Source organism: Scardinius erythrophthalmus (assembly GCF_964197995.2).
Source record: "Scardinius erythrophthalmus genome assembly, chromosome: 21".
Taxonomy (NCBI): Eukaryota; Metazoa; Chordata; class Actinopteri; order Cypriniformes; family Leuciscidae; genus Scardinius; species Scardinius erythrophthalmus.
Window position 1 is genome coordinate 28,214,048 of NC_138241.1, and position 14,941 is coordinate 28,228,988.

The 14,941-nt window shown below is 38.7% G+C and overlaps 1 protein-coding gene across 1 annotated transcript; it reads left to right on the plus strand.

Moving 5' to 3' along the window:
• The first annotated feature begins 1,374 nt into the window (after positions 1–1,374).
• Positions 1,375–3,746, plus strand: foxi2 (forkhead box I2). Its single transcript, XM_081350226.1, has 2 exons — positions 1,375–2,069; positions 3,037–3,746. Exons 1-2 carry the CDS (start codon positions 1,478–1,480, stop codon positions 3,597–3,599), a joined length of 1,155 nt encoding a protein of 384 aa, XP_081206352.1. The 5' UTR covers positions 1,375–1,477; the 3' UTR covers positions 3,600–3,746.
• Positions 3,747–14,941: the final 11,195 nt, after the last annotated feature.

A 14,941-nucleotide genomic window follows, 5' to 3' on the forward strand; every position in this document is an offset into this window, starting at 1 on the left:
ATTTTTCAGAGGACAAAAAATATTGAGGTGAACTTTGAGGTAATCTATCTATCTATCTATCTATCTATCTATCTATCTATCTATCTATCTATCTATCTATCTATCTATCTATCTATCTATCTATCTATCTATGTCTGTCTGTCTGTCTGTCTGTCTGTCTGTCTGTCTGTCTGTCTGTCTGTCTTTCTTTCTGTCTATCTGGTCAGGACAGCCTGGTGATTCGTTAATAGTCCTCATCGAAATGCTTTGCATTAAGCAATAAATGCTTAAATGGTTGTGAAAGCTGCTTGTTGAATTAGAGGAAAGAAAAGGAAAGGAAAGAAAAGAGCCCACGTTTTACAACGTGCACTCTCAGAACAGAAACTGGTAAGTGTGAAGAAATCGAAGAATTATCCTAGCCTAAACCAGTTAAAGAACATTTCGATCATTATTAGCCTATTTCTGAAAAGGTGACATTTTGATGCTCATTGTGTTGCTCCAAAACAGACCATTTCAAAACCGGGAACTGATTAGCTAAAATATGGGCTGCAAAGCAGATTTTTTATACTGTGGCCTTCCTATAATTTTGTTTAAGGAGCGGTAGCCAAATTAGTTTGCTACAACTGTAGCCTACTTAAAGTAGGCTAGCCTAACTTCACATAACATAGCCTATTTTAAAATGATGAATTCATATTTTAGTAATAAAACCAACTTTTTGTCACGGAGACCTTTTAGAAAACGATTTGATGAAACTGTACAGACCTGTAACTTTTACATAGGCAGGCCTATTAATTCGTAAATTCAATAAAATAACAACAACAATTGATAATAATAACAACAACACTAATAATAAGCTGCTTCGGAAAATATCTGATTATCTTTAGCCTATGTGATTAATTTTTTATTTTATTTTTTTGTAGTGGCTGTAAATAGCTAACTTATGCTGGTTAAATACTTTTAACAATTGTATAAAAGCGTTATTATTATTATTATTATTATTATTTAAATCAACTGAGATTTCAAGAAGAAAGAAGAACAGAACCAGGAATAGGCTAGGCTACTCTAAACCTTTCTGTTCATAATATTTACTAGCTAAAGCAAACGTCCGTTTTAAATTTGCAAAATGTATTAGCCTTTATATAGGCTAGCCTATTGTTTTGAGACTCCCTAGATTAGCCTAAATTCGGTTTTCTCCATTTTAACAAGCCTGTAGTCTGTCTCTCTCTCTCTCTGTTTATGAATGATTTAAATCATCTCCCTGAAATCCCAATCTATATGCCACGCCTACTTCGAGGAGATTGTCATCTATTGGCTGAAGGAGTCAAGAATACAAGATTAGACACCGTATTTGCCGCACATGGGTGTATATATGACCAAATTTCGCTCACAAAAACCAGACACTTGTTGTTTTTAACCAGACCAGTTAGAGATAGTATTGTGCGTTACTGTGAGAGCGTGAGCTCCAGAGAGACACATTTGCCTTATAGGCACTGGAGATATGAACACCATCGACGCGCAGATCCATAACAATAGTAACGCTGCTGTCAACCCTCTCCAGCAACTGCCAAAAAGCGCGCACGAGACCCCGGATATGGCTGTGTACTGTGACAACTTCAGTGTTTACCACCAACAGAGTCTACCTGCGACGCAGCGACCAACTGGCTACGGCCTGGGGGACTACGCCACCCCAAACCCATACCTGTGGCTCAATGGACCTAGTGTCAACTCCTCTTCGTCTTACATACATGGCAACAACAGCCCCTCATTCATTCCCCCGGCTTACGGCTCTCAGAGGCAATATCTCACTAACTCCTCTGGGTTCGCCGGTCCGGACCTAGGCTGGCTCTCCATTGCGAGCCAAGAGGAACTTTTAAAGCTCGTGCGCCCGCCCTACTCGTACTCGGCTCTGATAGCCATGGCAATACAGAACGCGCACGAGAAGAAGTTAACTTTGAGCCAGATATATCAATATGTGGCGGATAATTTCCCGTTTTATAAGAAGAGTAAAGCGGGATGGCAGAACTCCATCAGACACAATCTTTCCCTGAATGACTGCTTCAAAAAAGTGCCGCGTGACGAAGACGACCCAGGTGAGTGATGCTCGTGCACCTTTGCATAGCTGGCCATTAACTGTGATATAGAGACAATGACGTGATAGTCATTTTTGTCCAGTAAGTCAAAAAAAAAAAAAAAACTATAGTTATAGCAACTATAGTTTAAAATGACTTGAGAACACTTACCGCATAGGCAACTTATATTTATTTCTGAATTAAACGTCTTACATGTCCAGAGATTGAAAATGTATTAAATAAATAAGTAAATAAATAAACAGCCTACATACATAAATAAATTAAAAGGGTTCTTGGATTATTTGAGAAAAAGATTTGCATTATCTTTCATTATAGTCATCAGAAAGTAAAAAAAAATAAAGTTAGGCCTACATATATATATATATATATAGTCTGCCGAATCAAAATTATTCATTTTGTTGTAATGTGACCCCTAAAAAAGCAAATAAATCTTGAAAAAGACTTCATTATACAAGGCACATTTTTATCAAGTGGAATAACGCTAAGAAAACGTCTTGATATGAATGAAATATAGCCTACCCCATATATCAAGACGTTCAATTTAAATTTGTAAAAAAAATAAAAAATAAAAATAAAAGACCTTGTTTGAAAACATTATTTGGACAATATTAATTAAGACGTGTACGCTCAGTTGTATTCAGTGTGCAAGAGACGTATTTTATTGTTTTAATTATTATGCTTGACACTTTTAAATAATTGAATCATAAAATCAAAATTTACAAAAAAAAAGAAAGAAAAGAAAAATAAATAATGGTATAAACATTGTTCACAAATGAAACCGGTATTAATACAGATTACCTTTCTTAGAACTTGGCCCTTTTTCTTCTCTTTTTAGTCATTGGCCCAATAATGTAATTTTAAAAACTCGTTTAATGTTTAAATTAATGGAATTTCACAGTAAATAACTTGCTCATGAAAAGTTGCTACATTTGGGCCCTAACACACCAACTATCCATCTTGCTTGAAGGGAAAGGAAACTACTGGACTCTTGACCCCAACTGTGAAAAGATGTTTGACAACGGGAACTTTCGTCGAAAAAGGAAGCGCCGATCTGATTCCAGCACAGGTGCTGCCAGCAACACAAAACCGGAGGATGATCGACAGCTCGCAGGGATCAAACCCACCGTCAGCCCTCACCTCACCGGACCCGCATCTCCTGACACTGATGCGGCCAGTGACAGTCACAAAGCCGCGTCTCCTGCAGGCCTCGCGAGCGGTCCATGCTTCAACAATTTCTTCAACAGTATGTCTGCCTTAAGCTCGTCTTCGGCTCCGACAAGCAGACAGGGCTCTCTGGGGCTGGTAAACGAACTTTCCAGCCGAAATATCAGCGCTTTGAGCCAGTACCACGGCAGCTCAGCACCTGAGGCCGGTGGAGCGAGTGAACTCCAGGACAGTGTGCACGTGAACCGTGGAATGTACTATAACTCTTTTACTACTGGCGGCCAGAGCGCGCAGTTCAACGGACACTTCTACAACAGCTTCAGTGTGAACAGTCTTATTTACCCTCGAGACGGAACGGAGTTATAACTCTATCACGCTCGTGAATATAATGCGTATGTTTTTTAATAAGAAAAAAAAAGATTCTTTTTTTTTTCAACACTGTGTGCTGCTGAAATGCAACATGCCTTAACATTCATAGCCTATAAATGCAACATTTACAAATTGACATCCATCAAATGAGTGAAATCCGATGTATTAGTGTCGAAACTCGAAACACATTTTATTCTGTGAAAAATCTATTTACTTCTGGATTCCTTTATGTCTTAACAGAGATTTCCATATTATGTGCCAGTTTTTTGGATCATGCACTAATTTAAATGGATTTATCTTTTTAGTTTGAATTTATAATAGTATTTTGTAGTAGGCTACTAGTTTGATGGAGGGATTTCCTTGGTATCCATGATTGCCAAGATTCAGTATTGTCCAGTATAAAAAAAGTTTAGTCTTATTATTATTATTTTTTAGCTTATTTTTGTAAATGCAGTTGTTTTGTTTTATACACTTGTTTTAAACTATTTATATTAAGTTATGTAACTTGCAGTTTGTCCTTTAAGGAAAGAAATATGTGGTCTGGGAAGCTATGGGTAAAATTAAAGTTTTACCTGTAAGGTAAAGTGATAAGTGAATTATCGAATGTCACTTGATTTTTAAATGATGTTTCATAGCTGATGATCTTTACACAGATAAAAGTCACTACATTTACATTTCCAAAATTTATGCAAAATATGAAGTTTTTAAAAAAAATAAAGAATTACATTTCCAAATCTCAAAATTCTGTTAATTTATTTATATTTTTTTCCCCTTGAACACTTGAACGTTTAATATGAATTTACAAAGCTATGCTCGATAAAGGCATATTTTTAATACAAGCATTAAAATGACTAAGAAATATGCAACAAATAGGCATACGTGAAACATTTTGAATCATTCAAATATTATATACATATATATATATATATATATATATATGAATAATCCAAAATGTTTCAAATTTGCCTATTTGTATGAATTGAATTAAACAATGACTACATCACTATCAAAACCCTGCAATATGGTTGACTCCTTCAGAATTCTTTTAAATAGTGGGAGCAGTGTCTTTTTCTTTCAGATGAAAAAAATATATACGTTTCCTTACGCTTATCACAAGAACCGAATAGTTCAATACAAAATAACCCTCTGTTGTTGCACAATGCACAGTTTCAAATCTCTGAGACTGTCTGGTTATGTAATATTAGCATCATCATAGACTGCCCTGTGCAGACCTCAGAAGTATGTCTACACTAAGTTTCTGGGACAATACAGTATGAGATCCTTAGTCATCTCTGAAGAAAACAGAAAGATACACACATAGCAAACCTGCTTTTCTGTTTATTTCCAAGTTCCACAGAAACAATACCACTATTGTTCTGCGTGTACCAGAACAGCTCTTACTGTATGTTTGTGTGCTAAAAATACCTAATTTGATTACTTCTCTCCAAGTATAAGGCTATTGTTATTATTGATTAAAAAAAACAACAACTTTAATCTACAAAGACAACATATATAGAAGTTTTGATGGCATTAAAGCACACTGAAGTGAGATGAATTAAAAGGGGTTGCCCGCCTTCTTTTGTCCTCTCTTCATTAGAACTGTCTGAGTAAAAGCGGGACAGACCCAAGTGCTTGTTTAGAGATTAAGGGGAGGGAAAAAACTCCCATTGAGAAATTCCCTCAGTAAGCAGGGCAGTGCCACCCAGGAGGAGATGGAGAGGTGTAGATTTGGGTGGAGGCCAGTCAGCTTCAGGTTCAGAGAAACAGAATGAGAGCACAAATTAAACAAGACTGTTTTCTGCATATATATATATTTATATATTTATATATATATATATATATATATATATATATACACACATATACATATACAAGTGCGCGCACACACACACACACACACATAGCTACAGTTTTACATGTTGTCAACTCGCCAAACTCAGTGGTCCTTGCCACATCAGATGAAGCCACAGTAATAATTAGAGCTAGTGGGGGCAGGAGCTTATTTAGCATCTCTGAGTCGCCATATTTACTCACACTACGCAAGGCTGCTTTTTTCTCTAAGCACTTTACCCCACTGCCAAATATGACGTTGTCAATTAGTCGGGCCTGACACTCTGTGCTTACTTAGCGCCTGGGACAATCATCAGGCAATCACCAGCCCCCACCAACACCCAACCCTGTGTGCTCATCTCTATCTGCCTGCCTGAAAAGATCTTTGTTTCTCAGTACAGATGAACTAAACTGTACTTAAAGACAGAGCCCTATCAGAGACAACAGCTATAAAGGACTTGTTTCTGGACAACCCTGAGGCCAAGTATAGTTTTTTGGTGGGGATAAGGATGCATGGAAAATGTGAAGCCCCTCACAAGCACAAATGTGGCTGGGAATGACTATCTCCAACTGTCAAGCATCAAACAAAGTTGGGTTACAAAAGTTGGGGCCTGTTTTCATGTCTTTGAGTATTTTCTTGATCTTACGGAGCCCTGCATATGACATACGGCGGGCAAAAAAGACAAGATGTTGTGTCCAGAAATTAGGAATTTGTTCCCACAACTTAATTTTAATTATTTAATTAAAATTAAAATGTAATTAAATTTTAATTAAAAACTTAATTTACTTCCCTCCTTAAATCATGGACACAAATTAGCTAAATTAAAACAAGGTAATGACTTGGCCACATTTTAACTAAAATGAGGGAAGAATTCAAATAAATTCTTAATTTGTGGCCCTGTCTATTTAAGGGCTTCCAGATGATCTTACTGTGTTTTTTCTGTTCAAGTCCAGATCAAATTAAATTAACTAATAATGAATCACTAGTTTTGGAAATCAGGAAATCATGATTACAAATGGTGTGACCAGTCAAAATTGAAGCCTGTTATGAAACAATATCTTAGTCTTGAGTCAATGAAACAATATCTTAAGAATGTACATTTAAACTCACACACACACACACACACACACACACACACACACACACACACACACACACACACACACACACACACACACACACACACACACACACACACACACACACACACACACACACACATTGGTTGTTTGATGGGGACTTTCTATAGCCATAATGATTTTTATACTGTACAAACTGTATATTCGATCCCATAAGTGTATATTCTATCCCACGTACTACATTCATTTATCCTGTATTCCATGATATTTTGTCCCCATATTGTAGAGTATACCTGAACCACACACACACACACACACACACACACACACACACACACACACACACACACACACATATATATATATATATATATATATATAGAGAGAGAGAGAGAGAGAGAGAGAGAGAGAGAGAGAGAGAGAGAGGGGCTTCTTTCAATGTTGCCATCAAGCAATGGCCTTAATTAATTTCATTATTCCATTTTGCCTAACTACACTCCATACACAAACATGACAATCAAATGAAGAGTATTTGTGACATTACATAAGTCAAAAGCTACATTTCCCACTGCCACACAGGCCTATATGCTAAAATGAGAGACAACTGATGTACATCTCAGAAAAAAAAGAAAAAAAAAATATCCCCAAATACTTTGTAGTAGTTGTCTTTGGTCTGTTTTAGGTAATAGTTGAATCAGTTGTTTTAGGTCATACTAGCACACTCTGTGAAACTTAAACACTCTGTGTGTGATGATGAATGAGACATGTTCTCTTGCACTTGTGATCAAGATACATGTTTAAGAGTGTAGGATGTCTGACTCTGTGTGTGCTGAGCTGCGGTGTTTCTCTAGTCTACTGTAAACGAGCTGATACATGTTTGGGAGGTGAGAAATATGAGGGCTTTAGAGTGAGTGATTAAGGACTGTAATTAAAGTATTACATCGCTTTCCTAGTGCTAAGCTGAGAGAAACAGCCCACCTCAGCTCTCCTCTAACACACTGTCTGGATCTGAGACAAACCTTCACACACAATCAGTTTTTCTCATGCTCCCCCCTGAGATCCATTCAGGTGCAGAACCATATTTCAGGTTACCGAGGTCATACACTGTATTTTAAGCGAAACGTGTTTTTATGACACCGAATATCTCAAATGAAGACATTAAACACATAAGTGGCTAACATTAATTGTGATTGATACTTCACTGAAACAATGGCTACAGCTTATGTCATTTTAGAGATGAACTCCCACCAGTGTCCATATCCTTTAGTAAACAGCATCACAAAGAAGGTTTGCTCACAAATGAGCTGTTTTTATCCTTTTTCAGACTGTGTATTTTGAAGTTTAAGTCTAAAAGGCACCCCTACTGATAGAGAAGAAAAGGGAAAATAGCTCTCAGCAGGAAGCATTTAAGTGTATGTGTGTGAAGGAGTGTGTATGTCTGTCCCGTCGGTGTGTGTATCTACGGGGCCCCAGTTAAGTGGTTGCGTTACCTCTCATGTGGAGCAGGCGAGTCAGGGGCGAGTCAGGGCGGGTCAGCGGTGGCTAAGGTGTCCATCATTATTTTTACGCCTGTCGGATCCCATGAGGTCGCCCAGCAAAACGGTCAGTGCTTGGGCTGTGGGGTGGGGGTGGGGGGTCAGGGGGCGGAGTCAGACACACTCAGCGGCTCTTGCGCACATAGGATTATGATCAACAAAGCAGATCCCACACCTGCTTGAAGGGGAAGAAGGGGGGCACTTGTTGCAGTGGGGGGGGGGGGGGATCTACAGCCCATCTCTAGGGAAAAATGGACATTACATAAATCCTTCTTTTACACTTAAACAGTTCAACAATTGCTACTAGAAGTCCCAAGGTGTGCCAAAAAAATATCACCATTACACCATCACCACCGGCCTGAACCGTTGATACAAGGCAGGATGGATCCATGCTTACATGTCGTCTATGCCAAATTCTGACCCTATCTGAATGTCATTGCAGAAATCGAGATTCATCAGACCCGGCAACGTTTTTCCAATCTTCTATTGTCCAATTTTGGTGAGCCCGTGTGAATATAGCCTCGGTTTCCTGTCCTTAGCGGACAGGAGTGGCACCTGGTGTGTCTTCTGCGGCTGTAGCCCATCTGCTTCAAGATTCAACGTGTTGTGTGTTCATATCATTGCCTTTCTATCAGCTCAAACCAGCCTGGCCCTAGAGACGGTTGCGCGTGAAAATCCCAGTAGATCAGCAGTTTCTGAAATACTCAGACCAGCCCGTCTGGCACCAACAACCATGCCATGATCAAAGTCATTTAAATCACGTTTCTTCCCTACGCTGAAGCTCATTTTGAAATTCAGTAGATCGTACTTGACCATACATGGCTAAAAGCATTGAGTTGCTGCCATGTGATTGGCTGATTAGGTATTTGCTTTAATAAGGAGTTGAACTGGTGTACCTAATAAAGTGGCCGGTCAGTGTATAAAGTCACATTGTAAGTTATTGTAAGCCGCAGTTGTTAAATTTTGTGAGGTACTGTAAAAGTCGAAATTTGGAGGTGAGATAAAAAAAAGTCACATTATGAGATAAAAAGTCTCATTGTGAAATATAGTCACAATTGGGGCATTAAAGCCACATTATGAGGTATAAATTCACAATGGGGGTTAAATGTTCTTTGACATCTTCAAATAAAAAAACTCCAGTACAGATTACCAATCAATCATGGGTACATAAAATGAATTTAAAAGATTCAAAAGATTAAACTTAGTCACTGACAGCTCATTTTTTGTCTATGACATATCACCTTATAAACTGTAAAGTAATTAATTATTACATAATATAATATAATATAATATAATATAATATAATATAATATAATATAATATAATATAATATAATATAATATAATATAATATAATATAATATAATATAATATAATATAATATAATATAATATAATATTGTATAATATCACACATCTTTAAAATCATATGTAGACAGGTGCATAGCCATCATTTCAGAAGTGAAGAGGACAGAAATGTCAAGTCTAATACCAGTTTTTTTCTTACGTTTGCTTAATTGACAGGTTTTATTTTTTCGTATCTCTTGCTTTAAAAAAAAAAAAAAAATCAAATACTGAACCAATAATTTGTAGTCTGTAGTATTTTTGCTATATTTTCCCAATGGCATAGTTGCTAGATTTGATTGTTTCTGTAATAAAGTCACTGTATATTGTTGAAAATATCCAAGATCACTTGAATTACATACATAAACCGTATATTGTCACAATCTTGTGTTTATTGTCTTCACGTTTCATCAGTAAAAATGTTTCTGCTTTTTATTCAGCTACAGCAATAGATGCTTTTGTCCAAAATAAGGGATTTCCTGGAACGTCACTTATTACTTCTATGAGTCTCATCTGTGAGAGAGCGCCCTCCGGCTTCATGTTTGAATGAAACTTACATTACTTGAGAGGGTTTAGCACTCCATAATACTTATATTGCCCTGTTTTGGGTAAGAATAAAACTTCAGGTCATGCATAGAATATGTTGTCTCTTTTCATTTAAATCTAGATTTATTCACATGACAACCTTGTGAAAGATTTTAATGTATGCCCATAGATAGGAAAGCTGGACTGTGAAAATGGTTCTAATATACATGGGTTTATTCAAGTCAAATATTGTTGATGTCTTCAACCTGACTACACCAGAGAAAGTCATTTTTAATGGTCAGGACAGGTAGAAATGTCTCCGTATAGTGATGACTACAAGTCACCTTCATTTATATAGCGCTTTTAACAATATGAATTGTTAAAACTACACATTATTCTATTTTTGCAGTGAGTGTGAAAGTGAAATGTGAGGGGCTACAGAGGAATGTGTGTCATTGCACCGCGTCCCCATCCCTCTGTTCTTTGCTTTTATTTTTTAATTGGACCCGGATTGCAATTTGCAGCTCTCTGGGGGCCACTCTCCCCACAGGGGTGTAATAAGCTATTAGACGCTCACCCCCTAATGCCTAACACTAATCGACATGGACAGCCCTTTGTACAGTACTGGGACAGGGGCTGCTATTGTACAGCTGACCTCCTGCCCTGGGACAGCAAGGGCAGCTTGGGGTACAAGGAGGGAACAGCTTCTCTACATACATCCTGTTAAAAACAAAACAAACTTTAACACTTCATACATTTCTTCTCCCTCTCTGGCAGCCAATGCAACCATAATCTGATCCTCTTGCAGTTCACTTGTATAATCAACACTGGTTCATCCCAATAAATGACTAACTATTGAATTAAACACAGCTATTTATGGAACATATATCTGTGTGAACCACATTGCGTACATGGATGTTTGTGTACTACAAAGCCTCTATGAAAAGTAGAGCATGACTGACTACTGCACTGCTGTTTTTTTTTTTTTTCCAATTGCTAACAAGCAGACAAGTAAAGCATGTAAAGCATGTAAAGCATGAATGCCAAAAGTGTTCATTGATTTTGGGAACTGTGATCATGAAGCAATGAAAAATGATTGACAGTTTTGGTCCGCATAGACTCCTGTTTCACTGAATGTGTGAAGAGTTTTGAACGTGACTTCAGAAGGATTTTATTGACAGATTTTATTGAAACTAACTGACCCAGACTTTGTATTAAAACATGAAAACATTTTTAAAATGATCTTTTTTTGACTGTAATGGGATTAGTTTACTAATTACTCAGTCTGAAAAGTATCACATCTCCAATTAATTTACTTAATCATTTAATGAACCTTTACTAGATGGATAATAAGACTGACAAAACTGTCAGTTTAAATGCTTTTTTCAAATTCTGTTCAAAGCATAAAAGCATAAGTCACTTGCTGTTGTTTCACAATTATCTATTATGATTATTCCACATGGAACTACTGTTAGATTTACATTCTAAACAGGTCAGAGTCAGATTTCTTGTACTGTTCAATGTGAAGATATAAGCCTTGACACAGATTCTTTGCACAAGTGCTTGAATGGCTGTTGCAGTTGAATGACAGATGAATGTGTGTGTGTGTGTGTGTGTGTGTGTGTGTGTGTGTGTGTGTGTGTGTGTGTGTGTGTGTGTGTGTGTGTGTGTGTGTGTGTGTGTGTGTGTGTGTGTGTGTGTGTGTGTGTGTGTGTGTCAGACACATGTTGTGCAAAGCTGAAGCAGGTGTATAAAGTGGGAGGTCTGTCTGCGGTCAGAGTCCTGGGACACTTGCCAGTGCATGTCTGCCTCTTTGCTCTCACCTTAAATGCTTTAGACATCTTTGCCTTTATCTTTCTTTCTTTCATTCATTTCATCTTCCAAAGTTTCCATTTTTCCAATGTTGTCCTGTTGAGTCAATTAACAAATCACTCACAAGTGTCACTTCCTGGGGAGTTTCTAGCCGAATGTTGTTGGCCCACTGACATAAGGTCAGAGCCGTTATCTGCAGCTCCATTAGATGCGCTTTAGTGTCACCCCTTCGCCATCCCCCAGGCTGAACATCTGGTCAAGCCGGGTTCTTTGAGCCATGGAGAAGAGCTCATTAAGAAGAGCTGCGTCCAACCTGAGCAACAGGCCCACTAATCCAGCCCACTGCCAACCCACTGCCCTCACAGACAGGTTCATCTGGAGGACGAGTGCAGTCTGCATGAAGGGAGAGGCCGAGTGGGGGGTAGGGGACTATAGTGAGCGCATGTGATTCCTTATGCCTTATGAGTCAATGAACACCTGAAAATGTTTAGCACATTATGCTTAAAATCTCTCATAATGTGTTTTATGACACTAAAGAAGCTAGCTTGCTCCTCTGTGGTGAACGTTTAAGTACAACATGATCCTGGAACAACATTCCAATCAACCGATCAGATTTGAGGGACATGTTTACAGTTTATGTCAAGTTTAGGCTTACAACCAGGGTTGGGTGCTTGTACTTCAGTGTTATTCACCTATCATTTCTCCTCTGACTTTAGGGATACGTTATTGGTAGGATTAGGTTTAGGGGTGGGGGTGGGTATAGGGTTAGGAGGACTAAATATTCAGACAGGAATGTTATTCCAGGATCAACAAAATATGTTGATTCAGGAACATGTCTTACTTGGCAAAATCACAGTGACCCTGCTTAGTTATTCTCTAAGGGCCGGTTCACACAGAATGCAGTTTTGCCATTAAAATGAGATGGTCAGTCGAAAGAAAAAAGCTCAAGGTCTAGAGACGCTTTTTTTAAAAAGTTGAACTTCTTTTAACTTGAGCAATGTGTTTTTAGAATGGCATTTCATTTCATTCAAGCACGTCCATCTAGTGCGTTTTACGTTGAAGAGCAATGGAAAAGTTGCACAGTGGACATTGCGCACACAACACTGAGGTCAACTGTAGTCTGATTAACATGTATAAGGTGGACAAAACCCAGCTAGAATAGCATAATTCATATCCAACTTCATTAAAACTGGTGTGCTACAACTTCAGTCCATAATAATAGGATTTGAAAATAACTAAATGTTTAAATCTGACTGCAAACTAATTTTTGAAGTGCATTTAAACATACTTTGAACATGCAGAGTTCTGTGTATGATGTAAAATGGTTTCAGGCCAGCTTCAGAGGCACCAACAGCACATAGTGTTCTAAGTCAAACTCAAGTGAAACATAACCAAGCAGATATTTTGTGACTGCTTATTTCTTACATTTACATTTATTCATTTAGCAGATGCTTTCATCCAAAGCAACTTGCAAATAAGGAAATGCATGCAACAAGCGATTAAGGAGGCAATAACTCGAGAAGTGCTAGCAAAGTTCCAAACAGTTAGATGAAGACTGCATCCCGACAACTACATAAAAACCCACTGAAGCTCAATTATAACCACGCATGTAAAGGGTCAGATTCAAACATATTTCCCTCCATCTCACCACCATATCCCGCTTTATTATCCTTGTTTTCCAAAATGGTGTTGTGTTTTTTAGGCTTTGCTCAGTGACTGCTAAATAATTCCTGAAGGTCAGCTCCCGCCAGGTAACCCTGTATGCTTTGGATAGGCCTGCATTCTGGACACTGATTGGTTTAGACAGAGGCAGGCAGGAGGGACGAACATCTGGAGAGGGAAAAGCTCCCTCGAGTGTGGTAGCTCCTTCTTTTCTTCATGACCAGACATGACCCAGCAGCTCAATCTACAGTAGATGTACCCAGTCTTCCATATACTCCCGCTCACTCTTTCCCCAGACTAAAATGGACAAACACCTCAAGCGATTAGGGCCTAGAGACCTCTTTGCTGGAACATGGGAAAAAATAACAGAGCTGTGAATGGATCTGATTCTGAACATATTACAGTTTATATTTTATTAAATAAAAGTGGCAGAGATTACAACTAACTGCACAGTTGGTGGTGGTTTGGTCTGTAAAGAAGGGGGTGCTGCATGTGTACTGGCACTGTACTGTGTTATTATTGTTTAAGCTGACCCAAGGGGGGGGGGGGGGTCGGGGGGGTCGACACTGTGTGCGACACTGTGAGAAAATGAGAGAGGTGGGCACTGGTGACTTGTTTACAGTTTACACAGGTCCGTGGTATTAATGCATCAAACTCACAGCTTTGTGTTATGGGTAAACACTCTCATCCGCCATGACACCAGCTCGCACACACTGGGATATGTTGACAGTTATCGTTTCAGGGATTGGACTCAGTGTCATGGAAGAGGCAAACTTCCTGCTAGAGAGCTTCTGCTGAAATTACACCGTGCAGTTGCAACACGTCGACAATTGCGAAGGAAGTGCATCACGCTAATACGCTCCCACAGAAGTGAATGAGGTTCAATCTGTGGTGGTTGTTGTGAATGAACATGGTTTCTAAATTTCTTAATCTGTGAGAGCTGGAGCGATGGTGGGCAGGCGGGGGAGGGAGTTCAGGTGCACGGCTGGGTCATTGGCGTCGCTCTGTTAGCTTTAGAGGGTCGGGAGGAGGGAAGGGTCATACCCCCTGCGCAGACGGACTGATATTCCTGTCAAAAACTTGAAGCAAAGCCCAAACACTTACTGGAAACTCAGTGGAAACTCTCTCACTCTTTCTTTTTACATTTGACAATGTCAACAAGTAAACATTGCTCATTGGTATCACTAATGCATTTGATCTTTAGCCTTTACATCAATTATGGCAACATCACAGTAGCTTATGTCATTTAGCAAAGTGAGATACACTGCTAGACCGTATTGTTAAAAAGTGAAGACACTAGTGTTGTCACAATACCAATACCAGTAAAATATCACTTTAGTCGCGTTTTCACCGCAGGAACTTTCCCCAGGAATTGGGGACTTTGGAGTGGTACTCAGTGTGTTTCGACTGCAGGAACCAGGGTCTAAATGAAGTTCCGGGTAAAAAAATCCCCCTCAGAAAGTCCCTGCTCGTGAAGTAGTACTTTTTCAAAGTTCAGGAACTTTCGGGGGTGGGACTTGGGCACTGAACATGCTGATTGTTTGAGTTCACAC